This window comes from Perognathus longimembris, chromosome 23 (genome assembly GCF_023159225.1).
Source record: "Perognathus longimembris pacificus isolate PPM17 chromosome 23, ASM2315922v1, whole genome shotgun sequence".
NCBI classification, from domain to species: Eukaryota; Metazoa; Chordata; class Mammalia; order Rodentia; family Heteromyidae; genus Perognathus; species Perognathus longimembris.
Genome location: NC_063183.1, coordinates 3,029,253 through 3,042,335, shown reverse-complemented (window position 1 = coordinate 3,042,335; position 13,083 = coordinate 3,029,253). Strand labels below are relative to the sequence as shown.

Here is a 13,083-nt window from a genome sequence, read left to right as displayed (position 1 = left end):
AAGCCAAGGGATGAAGACCAGGCTGTTTTCTGGACATTACGCTTCACACATGTACTTACATCCCCCCAAACAGCAGAGAGTAAGTTTCTCTTGCCATAGACAAAACTTGGCATTGACTACACCACGAAAAGCAAGAGTCTATGTGGGCAGGATTCCTGAACTACAGCTTAGAAGGAAAGGGAAAAGACTAGAAGAGCATCATAGCTGGCTCTTAAGGAACAATCATCTTAGGTGAATACATGCAAATACAGTTCACAGAATGAGGGGACGGCTCAAGTGGGAGGCTGCGACCAGTGAGAGGAGAATTGCAAAGACAGCAGCAGAGAAACAGCACGCCACAAACCCACAAACACCCCGTCTTTCAGTCACGCTATCAGAAGACGACACAAGTGCACAGGTACAAAGAAAGTTGGGACTGAAACCAGAAGAGGATGAGCTGATCATGAGAGGGCAATTAGAATTATCCCACTTCTGGTGTTCTAATACCACTGGGCCCATGCACTGGGTCACATGACTGAGTGGGAAAGGCAGCCCTAGGGGCTGGGATAAAGGGCACTTCAACTTAACGCATGAGCAGAAGGATGGAATGGAGAAGTCTAACTGAAATCATCACTGGACTGCTTGCAGGTTTCTGGGGGCACTTCCACATGAAGGTCTCAGAACCTAACTTGGCCCTAGGAACTTCCTTCCGTGGGGCACTGTCTTGAGCTGGAGCAGCCCGGCCCATGCCCACTGGTGCCAGGCTGGGATTCACCAGGAGGAGGCCAGAGGGCAAGATGTGGGACAGCCCAACTCACTACCACCACAATAAGGTGAGAGCTCCTAACCCAGGCTTCCCAAGTCCACTCCAGGCAGTAGCAGCATGGTGGGGGGAGCTCAGAAAGGAACTGTAGATGAGGTACCAAAAGAGGAACTGATGTCTTTGGGTTAACAAAATCTCAAATCTAGGCAATTGAAGAAATTAAAAAAAAAAATTCAGTCAGAATCAATGGACAGCAAAGTATGGCTTACTAACACTCTCTCCCTCCCTCCACTTTATACAATTTTATACCAAGGAAAAAGATAAAAACCAAAAACCCCCAACTCATCACAAAGCAGTCCAAATGTTTTCAAAACCAAGGTTTATGAAAATATTTCATTTGAAATCACTTCTTTAAAAACTTAGAAAAAAAAGAAAAACCAACAACAATGAAAGCAGAAAAGCTTTTGGTCATTCCCTTCTCGGCAACAATGGCAGATCTACACTCACACAGACTTAAGAGTGTTCCACACCACATGTTCGGAATTGAGATTTATTGATTTCCACCATACTAACTTTAAAAACGGTCTGAAGCTGACTGCAAGAAAGGGAACCGGTGATTTTAAGTTAAAATTAAGCTATGGTGAAAGTACATCACCTCTGGCTTCAGTCAGTACTTCGCCTCAGGTTGAACAGAGGAGTTTCGTGAACAAAGTTCCAGAACTCGGAAATCCAGGGGTGCTGCAGGCCTCTCCTGGCAATGTCCTTCACTTTGGGTCAGTCTCCTGGGCCAGAGGTGAAAGTGCTTTCAAAAATACTGCCATTTTCCCAGCACAGTGTCCTTGATTGCATCCACATATTGAGTTGGAACCCAGTACACCCAGTAGTAAGAGGCTTCCGTGGGGCCAAGTTGAAATGCCTGGAAGGGAGAAAATGAAAAGCAAGCCAGACCTCAGCGGTGGACCACCAAGCAGTCAGCACAACCTACACTGGGAGGGAAGTGAGTTAATTAAAAGAGGATGAAAGACAGAGGCCATGAAGTACATGGGGAATGCTCTCCTAACGTTCAAAAAAAAAAGGGGGGGGGGGAATGACAAGTTCAGTACAACCCTAATATAGTAGCAGTCAACGTCAGTGCACATCAGAACCTTCTGGAAGGCTTGTGAAAGCAGCCTGATCCAGGAGGAAACTCCTCACTAGCTCCCAGGGATCTGAGAACCTGGGCCCAGAAAGCTGCATCCACACAGGAAAAACAGTGACATAAGGGTGGCAAGCGCCCACACCGCTGGCAAAGAGGGAGTGCCTGGCTGGTTCACAGGGATACTGTGAGGTGCTTTCCAAAGGCATAAACCAGACCAATCCTACCAATCTATAGTTGCATGGATAGATCGCATGATACCAAGTAGGAAAGGTGAAAAAACAATGTCTTGCTCATAGACATAGGCCCAGACAAGCAGACAGATGGTCATAACGGGAGCCACAGAGGGAAGACAATGAGGGGGACGGGGACTGTCTGCCAATAAATGCTTTATTTTAAAAAAATAAAAAAGACTTAAAAACAAATTACAATTATCATTTCTCTAAGTAGATAAATTTGAGTTCTGATATTCTGTCCTTTACTTTTTGTGTCAGTCGTGGGGCTTGAACTCAAGGCCTGGGCACTGTCCCTGAGCATTTTTACTCAAGGCTAACACTTTACCATTTTGAGCCACAGCTCCATTTCTAGTTTTCTGGTGTTTAACTGGAGGTAAGAGTCTCATGGACTTTCTTGCCTGGCCTGGTGAACCATGATCCTCTGATCTCAGCCTCCTGAATAGCTAGGGTTACAGACATGAGCCACCAGTACCTGGCCTTTTTCTATAATTTTTAAACCTATCTCTAAAACCCCAAGAACACAAGCACACTTTCCTAAATGCATGCAGTGTGACAGGTGAGTCTAGCTAGAGAACAACAGCTACAGAGAGGGGGGATGCATATTGGGACACCTGAGTGTCATCCTGGGCATTTAGAAAGATGGGGGATGTTGGAATCAGTTCTGGCCAGGAGTGACTGCAGAGAGAAAAAAGACGGCATGGAAACACTAGGCCATTAGCCACACCCACATCCTTCCACTCAACTCCTCTGTATCCTACCATCAGGCTGCCCCCAAACTGCAGGTACAACCCCCACAGGGCCACACTGTTCCCACCAATGTATCAAAACAGAGAAAAAGGCCTAGCTAAACATGAAAATCCATCTGCTCCACAGAGAAACAAGCAAGCAGGCCAAGCAAGCCTCTCTGCAATCTTAAGAGAAGAGGGTTCCGGGGTTGCCTGAAGCAATCTCAGGAGCTTCCCCCTTTCCTGCAACCCTTCTACTGACTTTTTTTTTTTTTTTTTGGCCAGTCCTGGGGCTTGGACTCAGGGCCTGAGCACTGTCCCTGGCTTCTTTTTGCTCAAGGCTAGCACTCTGCCACTTGAGCCACTTCTGGCCATTTTCTAGATATGTGGTGCTGGGGAATCGAACCCAGGGCTTCATGTATACAAGGCAAGCTCTCTTGCCACTAGGCCATATTCCCAGCCCTCTGCTGACTTTTTTTCCTCTCCATGGGTCATAGGCTTGAACTCAGGGCCCAGGCACTGTCCCTGAGCTGTTGTGCTCAAAGCTAATACTCTACCACTTTGAGCCACAGCTCAACTTCTGGTTTTTAGGTAGTTACATGCAGATACGAATCTCACTGCCTTTCCAGCCAGGGCTGGCTTTGAACCATGATCCTCAGATCTGAGCCTCCTGAGTAGCTAGGATTACAGGCGTGAGCTACCATCAACGCCCAGCCCTTTGACCGACTTTGCCCTAACTACAGCGAATGGGTCTCACCATACTTCCCTCTGCCCCCCAGGACAGACCATAGCTGCTGCTCCTCCTGGAGGTCCTGCCTCCCCAGAGGGGAAATGGCAGATGCTGTGTACTGTCCAGTATCTGGGACAGTGCCTTTGGGACTTTATTAAATTGCCTCTCTGAGGAGGAGTGAAAAGGGAGCTTTACCCCAAGTGGCTGTTGGGGAAGGGGGGGGGGGCGTCACACATCTTTTGCTTTGCTGACTCCCGTGGAGGACCTCCAGACAGGCTGTTCTGGAAACACACAGCTACCCTGAGTACTGCAGGGCTCGACCTCAGACCCTTTCCCTACAGGGTCTCCAGCCAAAGCAGGGCTCCTGCAGGAGAGAGGCTGCTTGGGACGCTCACAACCTCAAGGCTGGAGGGACGGCGCTCTTTTTATAAACCAGACTGAAAAAAAAGGAAACAAAATCCCCACAAGCCATTTCTCCTGTGGGTATTTACTGTCATGGTCTAAAAACAAAGTATTACAACTCAAGAGGGAGGTATGTTTCTGAAAAGGACAGGAAAAGATACGGGTCAGGCAGGGCAGGGGAACAAGGAGCCTGTAGCGCAGGTGCACTCACCATCATGTGGTAGTCCTCATGCCCTTCGATGGGTTCACTCACCACGTTCTTAATGGAGCCCATGGGCAACTTCTCAGTGCGCTCTAGGTGAGAGATGACAGCACTTACTTTTTACTTACATTTTTTTGTCAGTCGTGAGGCTTGAACCCTGGACCTAGGTGCTATCACTGAGCTTCTTTTGTTCAAGCCTAGTGCTCTACCACTTGAGCCATAGGTCAACTTGCAGTTTTCTGGAGATAAGAATCTCATGGAGTTTCCTGCCTAGGCTGGCTTTGAACCTGGATCCTCAGATCTTGGTCTCCTGAGTTGAGCTAGGATGAAAGATGTGAGCCACCAGCGCCCAGCTCGACAGCAGTAATTCATGGCCCACCTGTCCCAGTTCCTGCCACAGCGCCCCTTCCTCATCAGGCCGCCGGAACTGCAGACATCTATAGTTCCAGCAGAAGGGGTTGGGTCTAAAGTTTCTAACTGGTGCCCCCTAAGACTCTCTGGGGAGCCAATAAAAGAGGACATCGCAATGGTATAGACACTACAATGGTACAGATCTCAGAGAACATACAGGCCTCTCCTGGAAAGATTCAGAAAGCCTGGAAACTTAATAAACACTCACAAAACAGCACATACCCAGCAATGGCTGAGGTGTGGGCACCAGACAGGGAGAGAATAAAAGAGCAGCAGGTCCCTGTGGCCTTAGTCATATGTGGGATGGATGCCACTGTGCAGCAAGTTGAAGAATGGCAGCTAAGACAGGCAGGGAGGGGTGTCTGAAGAGAAAGAGAGGGAGAGAAAGGAGGCTGCAGGGGGCAGGCCAACCACAGGACCAGTAGAATGTGGAGAGGGGCACCTGCAGATACTAGGGTACAGGCATGCAGGCTCAGCAAACAGTTCAATCAGGGTGGAAGACTCACTATACCCCTTGTAGAAAAAGAAGTCTAGAAAAGCAGGTAGGGTGTGAAAACAGAGTTGCCAGACAAACTAGGAATGAACAAGCCTGGGCCTTGGTCTAGCAGCCTCTGAAAGTGGGGAACAAGGAGAAAGGGGTCCTCACAGAACAAGACAGTACAGGGCTGGGAATATGGCCTAGTGGCAAGAGTGCTTGCCTCGTATACATGAAGCCCTGGGTTCGATTCCCCAGCACCACATATGTAGAAAATGGCCAGAAGTAGCACTGTGGCTCAAGTGGCAGAGTGCTAGCCTTGAGCAAAAAGAAGCCAGGGACAGTGCTCAGGGCCTGAGTCCAAGGCCCAGGACTGGCAAAAAAAAAAAAAGACTGAGTGCTAAAAGCACATCTCATGAACTATACAACTTGGGATGGACGGGAGATAGGAAGGGAAAAAATTAGGGAGGGTGGCTCTGTTCAGAAAGAAATGTACTCATTACCCGACTATGTAACTGTAACGCTTCTTCTGTACACCACCCTGTACATCATCTTTAAAAATACAAGTTTTAAAAAAATCACGTATCACCCTGAAATTTCTGGAGACCTCACAGGAAAATAGGAAGTTTTTTGTTTTTTTGTTTTTTTTTTTTTGCCAGTCCTATGCCTTGGACTCAGGGCCTGAGCACTGTCCCTGGCTTCTTTTTGCTCAAGGCTAGCACTCTGCCACTTGAGTCACAGCGCCACTTCTGGCCATTTTCTGTATATGTGGTGCTGGTATCGAACCCAGGGCTTCAAGTATACGAGGCAAGCGCTCTTGCCACTAGGCCATATCCCTAGCCCCAAAAATAGGAATTTTAATCTTCTCTTGGTACTCCAAAGATTGGACTACAGTGGGCCCATGTTCCTAAATGGAGTGATGGCAATGGGTGAGATGAAGGATGGACTAACTCCCTTCTAGACAGGGCATCAGCCTGCTGGCCTCTGTGGGGCCCGAGGCTTCCTACACCAGCTGCACAGGGGAGGGGGTGGCCTTGAGAGTTCTTGCGCAGCAAAGCACCCTGCAGACCCCAGGGCAGCCAGATGCTTCCTGCCAGTGGAAGACAAGGCCAGTGGCTGGCAGCCAGCTCAAAGAACAGGCAGTGCTCCTTCTGAAACTGGGGGACAGACTCCCGGGCCTACAGGAGGAGCACATGACCAGGTGGACACTGGCAAAGGGCTGCGGGGGGAATGAAGAGCTTGGCCTTACTCAACCATAGAAGGCACTAGGAATCCCTCAATAAGGCTGTCAAGCCAGGCACCAGTGAGTCACACCTGTAACCCTAGCTACTCAGGAAGCTGAGACTGGAGGACGGCACTTCTAGGACAGACTGGAGAGTCTGTGAAACTCTCATTTACAATGAATTGCCAAAAAGAGTTCAAATGGTAGAGTGTTAGCCTTGAGCACAGAAGCTCAGGGACAGTGCCCCAGGCCCTGAATTCAAGCCCCAGGACTAGGGGGGAAAAAAAAAGTTCAAGCACCTCTGGCATTTTGGCTTGCCCATTTCAAGAACCAGCACAGGGTTGCCCTAGAAAGGGAGGAGGGTCTGAGACTCTGCCCAGAAAACTCCCACTGACCCAGACCCTGTGTACAGAGAGCAGGGGGGCCAGAAGGCAACCAGACAGGGTCAGCATGACTATGTTGGGTGGTAAGAAATGAAGCTCATGCCTATAATCCTAGCTATTTAGAAGGCTGAGATCTGAGAATCAAAGCCAGCTTGGACCAAAAAAAGGCTTTGAGGGGGAGGGGGGAGGGGGAGAAATCAGAGAGGAGGTAACAAATTGTACTAGAAATGTACCCACTGCCTTAGGTATGAAACTGTAACCCCTCTGTACATCACTTTGACAATAAATAATTATTCAGGGAAAAAAAAAGGCTTTGAGACTCCAGTGAACCACCAGAAAACCAGAAGTGGAGCAGTGGCTCTAAGTAGCAGAGGGCTAGCCCTACAACTGACCTCTACATCCCCCACCCACCTCCCCCAATAAAGGAAGGAAGCTGAGTATCATCCACTGGGAACTACTCTTTAGCTCCAGTCCTCAGTGCCATGTAAGAATGCAGGCCGCCAACAGCCAGACCTTTTGTTTCTTCTTTTCAAGGCATATACCCCACCATCACATATAGTGGACCTCCCAATCCTTATGAATTGCTAAAGAGCAGGCCTGACCAGACCAAGTGCTCATGACCTCTGGCTTTGTATTGAAAAAAGAAGAGCCAGTTTCTGATAGACTGTCTCTGAGATCAGAGGGAGAAAGGCCAAATAAGAGGCAAGTGTTAGCTGGGTATTGGTGGCTCACACCTATGATCCTGGCTACTCAAAAGACTAAAATCTGAGGACTGTGGTTCAAAGCCAGCCTGGGCAGTAAAGTCTGTGAGACACTTATCTCCAATAAACCACTCAGAAAAAGCTGGAAGTGGAGCTGTGGCTCAAGTAGTAGAGTGCTAGCCTTGAGCACAAAGAAGATCAGGGACAGGGCCCAGGCCCAGAGTTCAAGCCCCAGGACTGGCAAAAAAAAACCCAAAAAAGAAAAACAAGTGTTGAAAGTCAAAGCAAAAGCCAGAAGCAGAGAGAAAGAGAGAGCGAGAGGGCACGCAGCTTCCAGAGAGGCAGACAGCACTGAGGCATGAGTGCTGGGTGCTGGCAGCTGAGCAGTCCAGGAGGTCAGGAGTGACACATACCTTTAGTGCCGATCCACAGCTGGTCTTGTTCTAGCTTAAAGGTGAGTCTCACTTTTCCTCCAGACTTATTGTACATGCCGGATAAGGGCACTGTTGGCAAGCGCTCCTAGAGGGAGACAAGAGCATGGTAAGAGAGGCAGGGATAGGATCTGATCACAGGAATCTCAAGAGGTAACTGTCTGCATCGCAGATGTTCACACAACATCTGGCTTACCTGAGCACCCTTCACAGAAGGCATCACATCCTCAGGTTTTCCTTTATCCAACACTTTTCTGTGTTGCTAGAATGGAAGTCAGAAGACAAGGTTAAATGAGACTGCTGCCCACACTGGAATTGTGTGGCTCTCTGTCACATGGCAGAAGAAAACCTTAACATCTGGACTTGAAACATTTTGATTTCTACTGACTCTGGGTCCCTTTTCTCAATGTTACAAAGCACCGCTGTCCTGCAAGCCAATGAAGTGGTCTCTACCTGGGCTAGGTAATAACTCTGGAGGAGCACTAAGCAACTGCAATCCATCTCTTTGGGGAGACTGGAAGCCACTCCTAACTTCAGGTTATTGTACTGCTCACCAGTTGTCCTTACTAGAGTAACCAGGATGTTTACACTGTTGATTCAATCCCTCTACTCCCTTCTCACCAAACCTTCATCACTGAAAGGATGAAGCACTGAGCTAAAGATGGCCACAAAGATGCCACTGTCCTGGCAGGGCAAGAATGACAACACCCTCTGTCATCTTCAACTCCAAAGCAAACTACAAAGTGCTGTCCACCAGCTGATAGGGCTAAGGGATTTCTTTAAAAATGGAGTTCCAAGCCAGGTGCTGGTGGCTCATGCCTGTCATCCTAGCTACTCAGGATGCTGAGATATGAGTATCAAAACCAGCCTAGAAAGGCAAATCTATGAGACTTTTATCTCCAATGAACCACCAGAAAACTGAAAATGGAGCTGTAGCTTAAAGTGGCAGAGTGGTAGAGCACTAGCCTTGAACAAAAGAGCTCAAGTACGCACTGAGTTCAAGCCCATCCATGACTGACAAACACACACACACACAAAAGAGCTCCATCCTCAAGCCCAGTTATGTAGAAAACCTGAGGAGCCACATTTCCAAACTCAATTGCTGACTTATGTTTTTCCTGCCTACAAAGCAGCCTCCAACCCTTCCCCCATCCTAGCCCTGAGGGCTCAGAGGCAGCTTCACTAAGAGTTCCAAGTCCACAGCCCCCTAAATGTCCAGCACTTGTCTCTCCATTTATGGCTTTACTGCAGTGGCAATTGCTTGGTAAAGCTGGAACTACAAGCTAAGGAATTTAGTCAAACTTAAGCACCAGGAGGCCATGAGCCAGCTCACACCTCCACCAGTCTGGTCTACCCTCGGGCAGGAATGAACATTCAACCACTGTCAGAGTGCTAGCAAAGACATCAACCTCCACACCCCTAACTTGCTGACGGAAGGGAAGGGACTGGATCCTCCCAATCAGACCAGGCAGTGCCTCATCTAGAGGCATCACTGAAACACAGAAGCACTAAAACTAATGCAAGCATCATTTGAGTCAGCCTTGCTTAGAACCTTTTGAAGGCTCTCCCCTGCATCATGGAGACTAGTTCCAAGCCTGTTAGGCTACCATTAGTAACTCAAACCTGTATTTATGAGGCAAGTTCTGCTCAAGGGCGTGGCCTTGAGTGAGAACATTGGACATCTACCTCAAGTGTGGAAAGAAGACAGGAAAACAGAAATGAACTCAGGAGATGACCAGAAACTATGTCTCCATCTTTGGGGATGAAGTCTGTCCAAATAAACACCTTTCAGATGTTAATGCAGTGTAGGTTTTCAGCCTAAGAGCCTCATCTATCCCACTCTTATCTAAACATGGTAGACAGGAGCTGAGTACTCTGTAGACCACATGCTTAGCAGGTATGAGGCCTGAGTTCAAGCCCCAGCACCAAAGCCCAAATTAAAACAAAACAAAACAAAAAAGAAGTGAGGATGTGGTGCAAGTGTTAAGAGTGGCAGCTTTGAGCAAAAAAAAGCCAAGCATAATGCCAAGGTCCTGAGTTCAAGCCCCAATGATGCCACCAAAAACAAAGACAAAAAAAAAACCCCAAAACCTACCAAAGAAAAGCATCAGGGAAAGATGTTTAGACTTTATAACACTTCAGAGATTTTGTAAAAACAATATGGTTTTAAGACACTATGTAATATTCTCTATGGTGTCTGGGAGAGCAATTTGTCCCCAGACACATTTAATAGTTCTATAGAAAAACAGGACTATTTCTGTTCAGGTTTTGCTGCCAGACTGTGAAAGTATTTGTAGTTTTCATATCCCTTTTGGGACTTGGGAGCATATATAATGGATTATGGGACTTCTGTCCTGATGCTTATCATATGTCTTAGAGCCTATGATCACTAAAACTAAATCTCGGCTGAAGATACAGGTTCAACTATTTATGCTGGGGCTGTAGCTCAGTGACAGGCTTAGCACGTGCAAAGCCTAAGAAAAACAGCCCAAGAAAAACAAAAACAACAATTAAAAGCAAACACCTGTTTTCCTTCCTGGATGTGATTCAGCAACAAGTGAGGCTCACTGGGGGATACGGTTGCAAGGAAGGGCTCTTCCAACCTGCTTCTTCTACAGTAAAATCATTATCGTTTTATCAAATTACACAAAGAATATAATGGCTACAGTGAGCACCACACGGAGCTAGAACCAACCAAGCCTCCACTTCAGGGATCAGAGCACAAAGACAAAATGAAACCAGTGTTCTTATCTTCTTATGGCTCCTTTGGCTTCTTGAAATGGTCACTTTTAGAGAAACCTCTGAAATGTGATTTTCATGCCCACCATGACTGAGCTTGCTGACTTGGGGGAAGCAAAAAAATATATGTATAAATACCCACAAATGTGAACACTTGGACAACACGGGGCTGAATTTGAACTCGGGCATTTTTCCTCTGGCACACAACGGGACAGAGAAACCCGGTCTGACTCTCTTTATTCTCTAGTCTGAAGCTCCCCTTTCCAAAGGCCTTATCCTAAAGTAGGTAGACTTGAGACACACTGACCCGCCAGATGAGACAAAGTTGCAAATCTCAGGTAGTTGTCACCTCCACTCTGCCGCACCCAACTGCTGCCATAAATTTCCATCATGGACCCTGTCCAAAGAGGAGCTTATTCTAGGGAGAATGTAAGCAGCCAAGGCTAGAGAGGACAAAGCCTCAAGTTGCTCAGGAGCAACAAGCACAGGGTGGACTCACTTTCTGCCTGCAGAGAGGCTCCTTCTTGTTCTCTTCGGCCTTTGCATCCTGCTGAGCAGCATCTTTGGGTGTGTTCACTGCTAAAACATCATTTATGGTGGAGCCAACCACCATGATCTTGGCTCCACTGGTCACTTTTATTTCTCTCAACGTCTTATCTTCAGGGACAAGTCCCTTATACATGACTTTCTGCATGGCAGGCGGAAGACCTTGGGAAAAGGTAGAGCACAGTGAAAGAGAATGTTTGGACCAGGTGCATAGATCACTACCCATGGGTAAAGGAATAGGACATGAATGCTGGTTCTAGCATCTATTGCCTTTGTGAACGTGAGCAATTCCCCAGTTTAAAACTTTATATAGCGATGAGAGTAGGCTTTCCTGCCTTGCTTTAAGGATTATGAGGTGGGTCAGATATAAAGTATTAGTGTCTAGAATTCTGATGGGTTTTCTCATCACTCTTTCTGTCTAGCAAACTGATGGGTTTTTCCTCATCACTCTTTCCAAGTTGTTCCTCAACCACCTAACTATTGACAATTCATAGGTGTCAGGGACAGAGAAGCCAATCAGATTACTATTCTTCCAGAGCTATGGGTTAGATGGAGAAAAGTTTATAATAAAAAAAAAATCATTTCCATTAGGTACTGGTGGCTCATGCCTATAATCCTAGCTACTCAGGAGGCTGAGATGTGTGGATCACAGTTAAAAGCCAGCCCAGGCAGAAAAGTCTATGATGAAACTCATCTACAACTAGCCAGCAAAAAGATGGAAATGGAGATGTGGCTCCAGTAGTATGGCATCAGACTTGAGTATTGAAAAACTTAAAGAGATAGTGCCTAGCTAAGTTCAAGCTTCAGTACCGGCACGTGCACACACACAGAGAGAAATTAATTTCAACAGCAAATAGTATAAATAAAATGGAGAAATATGAGTTAGATCCCAGGCCCAGGAAAACCAGAATCTCCAGAAGGGCCTAGAGCTGCTGCTGAAAAACAACAACAACAAAAACAAAACAAAAACAAAACTGAACAACTGTTTCAGGTGATTTTGGGTAGCCACGTCTGAACAGCCCCAGGTACAAAAAGAGATGAGATACCTGGGCTTCAATCTCGGGTCTGCTTATCTCTATCATTTTGGGTGTTGTTCCCCCCACCCCATACACCTGATTGATAAGTGCCCTTCCGCAGTGGGGAAGGAGCGCGCATGGAAGCCTAGTGCCACACCGGGAGCGAGGCTGCTTGGGGGTCGAGTGGAGGAGGGAGGGCGGGAGGCCGGCTGTCAGCGCCCGGGGTTACCTGTGATCGAATGGATCTTTTGCTTCAGCTCGGAGCCAGTGCTGTCCAGGGGAACCCTCACGTCGTGCTTGGTCTTGTTCCAGATGATCTTGAGGTCCACCAGCTCCCGGCCCGCGCCGCCGCCCGCGTCCTCGCCGTTGCTGACCGAGGCCTGCGCCGCGGGGTCCCCGGGGGGCTGGGCCGGGGCGGGCTGCAGACGGCCTCGCGCCTCGCACGAGTCCTCGGCCGCCGCCCCCGCCGCGGCCTCGGCCTCCACGCAGCTGAGGGGCCGCGCGGACGCCTCGGCGGCCACGGCCTCGGCCTCCGCGTCCATGCTGGGCTCCTCCACGCCTGCAACGGGGTTACGGGGTGGGCGCTCGCCGCGGGCCGGGCCTGGGACGCGACTCTGCCCCGGCGCCGCCACCGCCGCCGCCGCCGCCGCACCGCCGCCGCCGCCGCTCCGGCTCCCGCGCCGCGCTCCGCCTCCCTGAGGCCGGGCCGCGTCCTCCCCTCCCCGCTGGCCTCCCCCCGCAAACCTCGGCAGCTCCCGCAGCCTCCGTGCCAGCCGGGCGCCCGCCTCCCCCTCCGCACTCACCATCCGGGGCCCCGGCCGCCGCCATGATGATTGTGTACAACACCCACCGCTCCCGCAGAGGCCGCTGGGAAGAAGCGAGCAGGCTGAGATTGGCCCCCGCAGCAGCCCCTAATCTCGCCCAGGCTGGCCGGAAACAGGTGGATGTTTCTATGGAGATCCGCCCCCTTCGCTTGCCCCGGCCGGG

At 49.0% G+C, this 13,083-nt stretch overlaps 1 protein-coding gene across 1 annotated transcript; it reads right to left on the bottom strand.

Moving 5' to 3' along the window:
* Positions 1–968: 968 nt before the first annotated feature.
* On the bottom strand, positions 969–13,031 carry Ubfd1 (ubiquitin family domain containing 1). Its single transcript, XM_048331861.1, has 7 exons — positions 12,900–13,031; positions 12,326–12,655; positions 11,034–11,242; positions 7,992–8,057; positions 7,778–7,883; positions 4,182–4,264; positions 969–1,658 (listed from the first exon to the last, which is right to left on the bottom strand). Exons 1-7 carry the CDS (start codon positions 12,922–12,924, stop codon positions 1,548–1,550), a joined length of 930 nt encoding a protein of 309 aa, XP_048187818.1. The 5' UTR covers positions 12,925–13,031; the 3' UTR covers positions 969–1,547.
* Between the last annotated feature and the right edge of the window lie 52 nt (positions 13,032–13,083).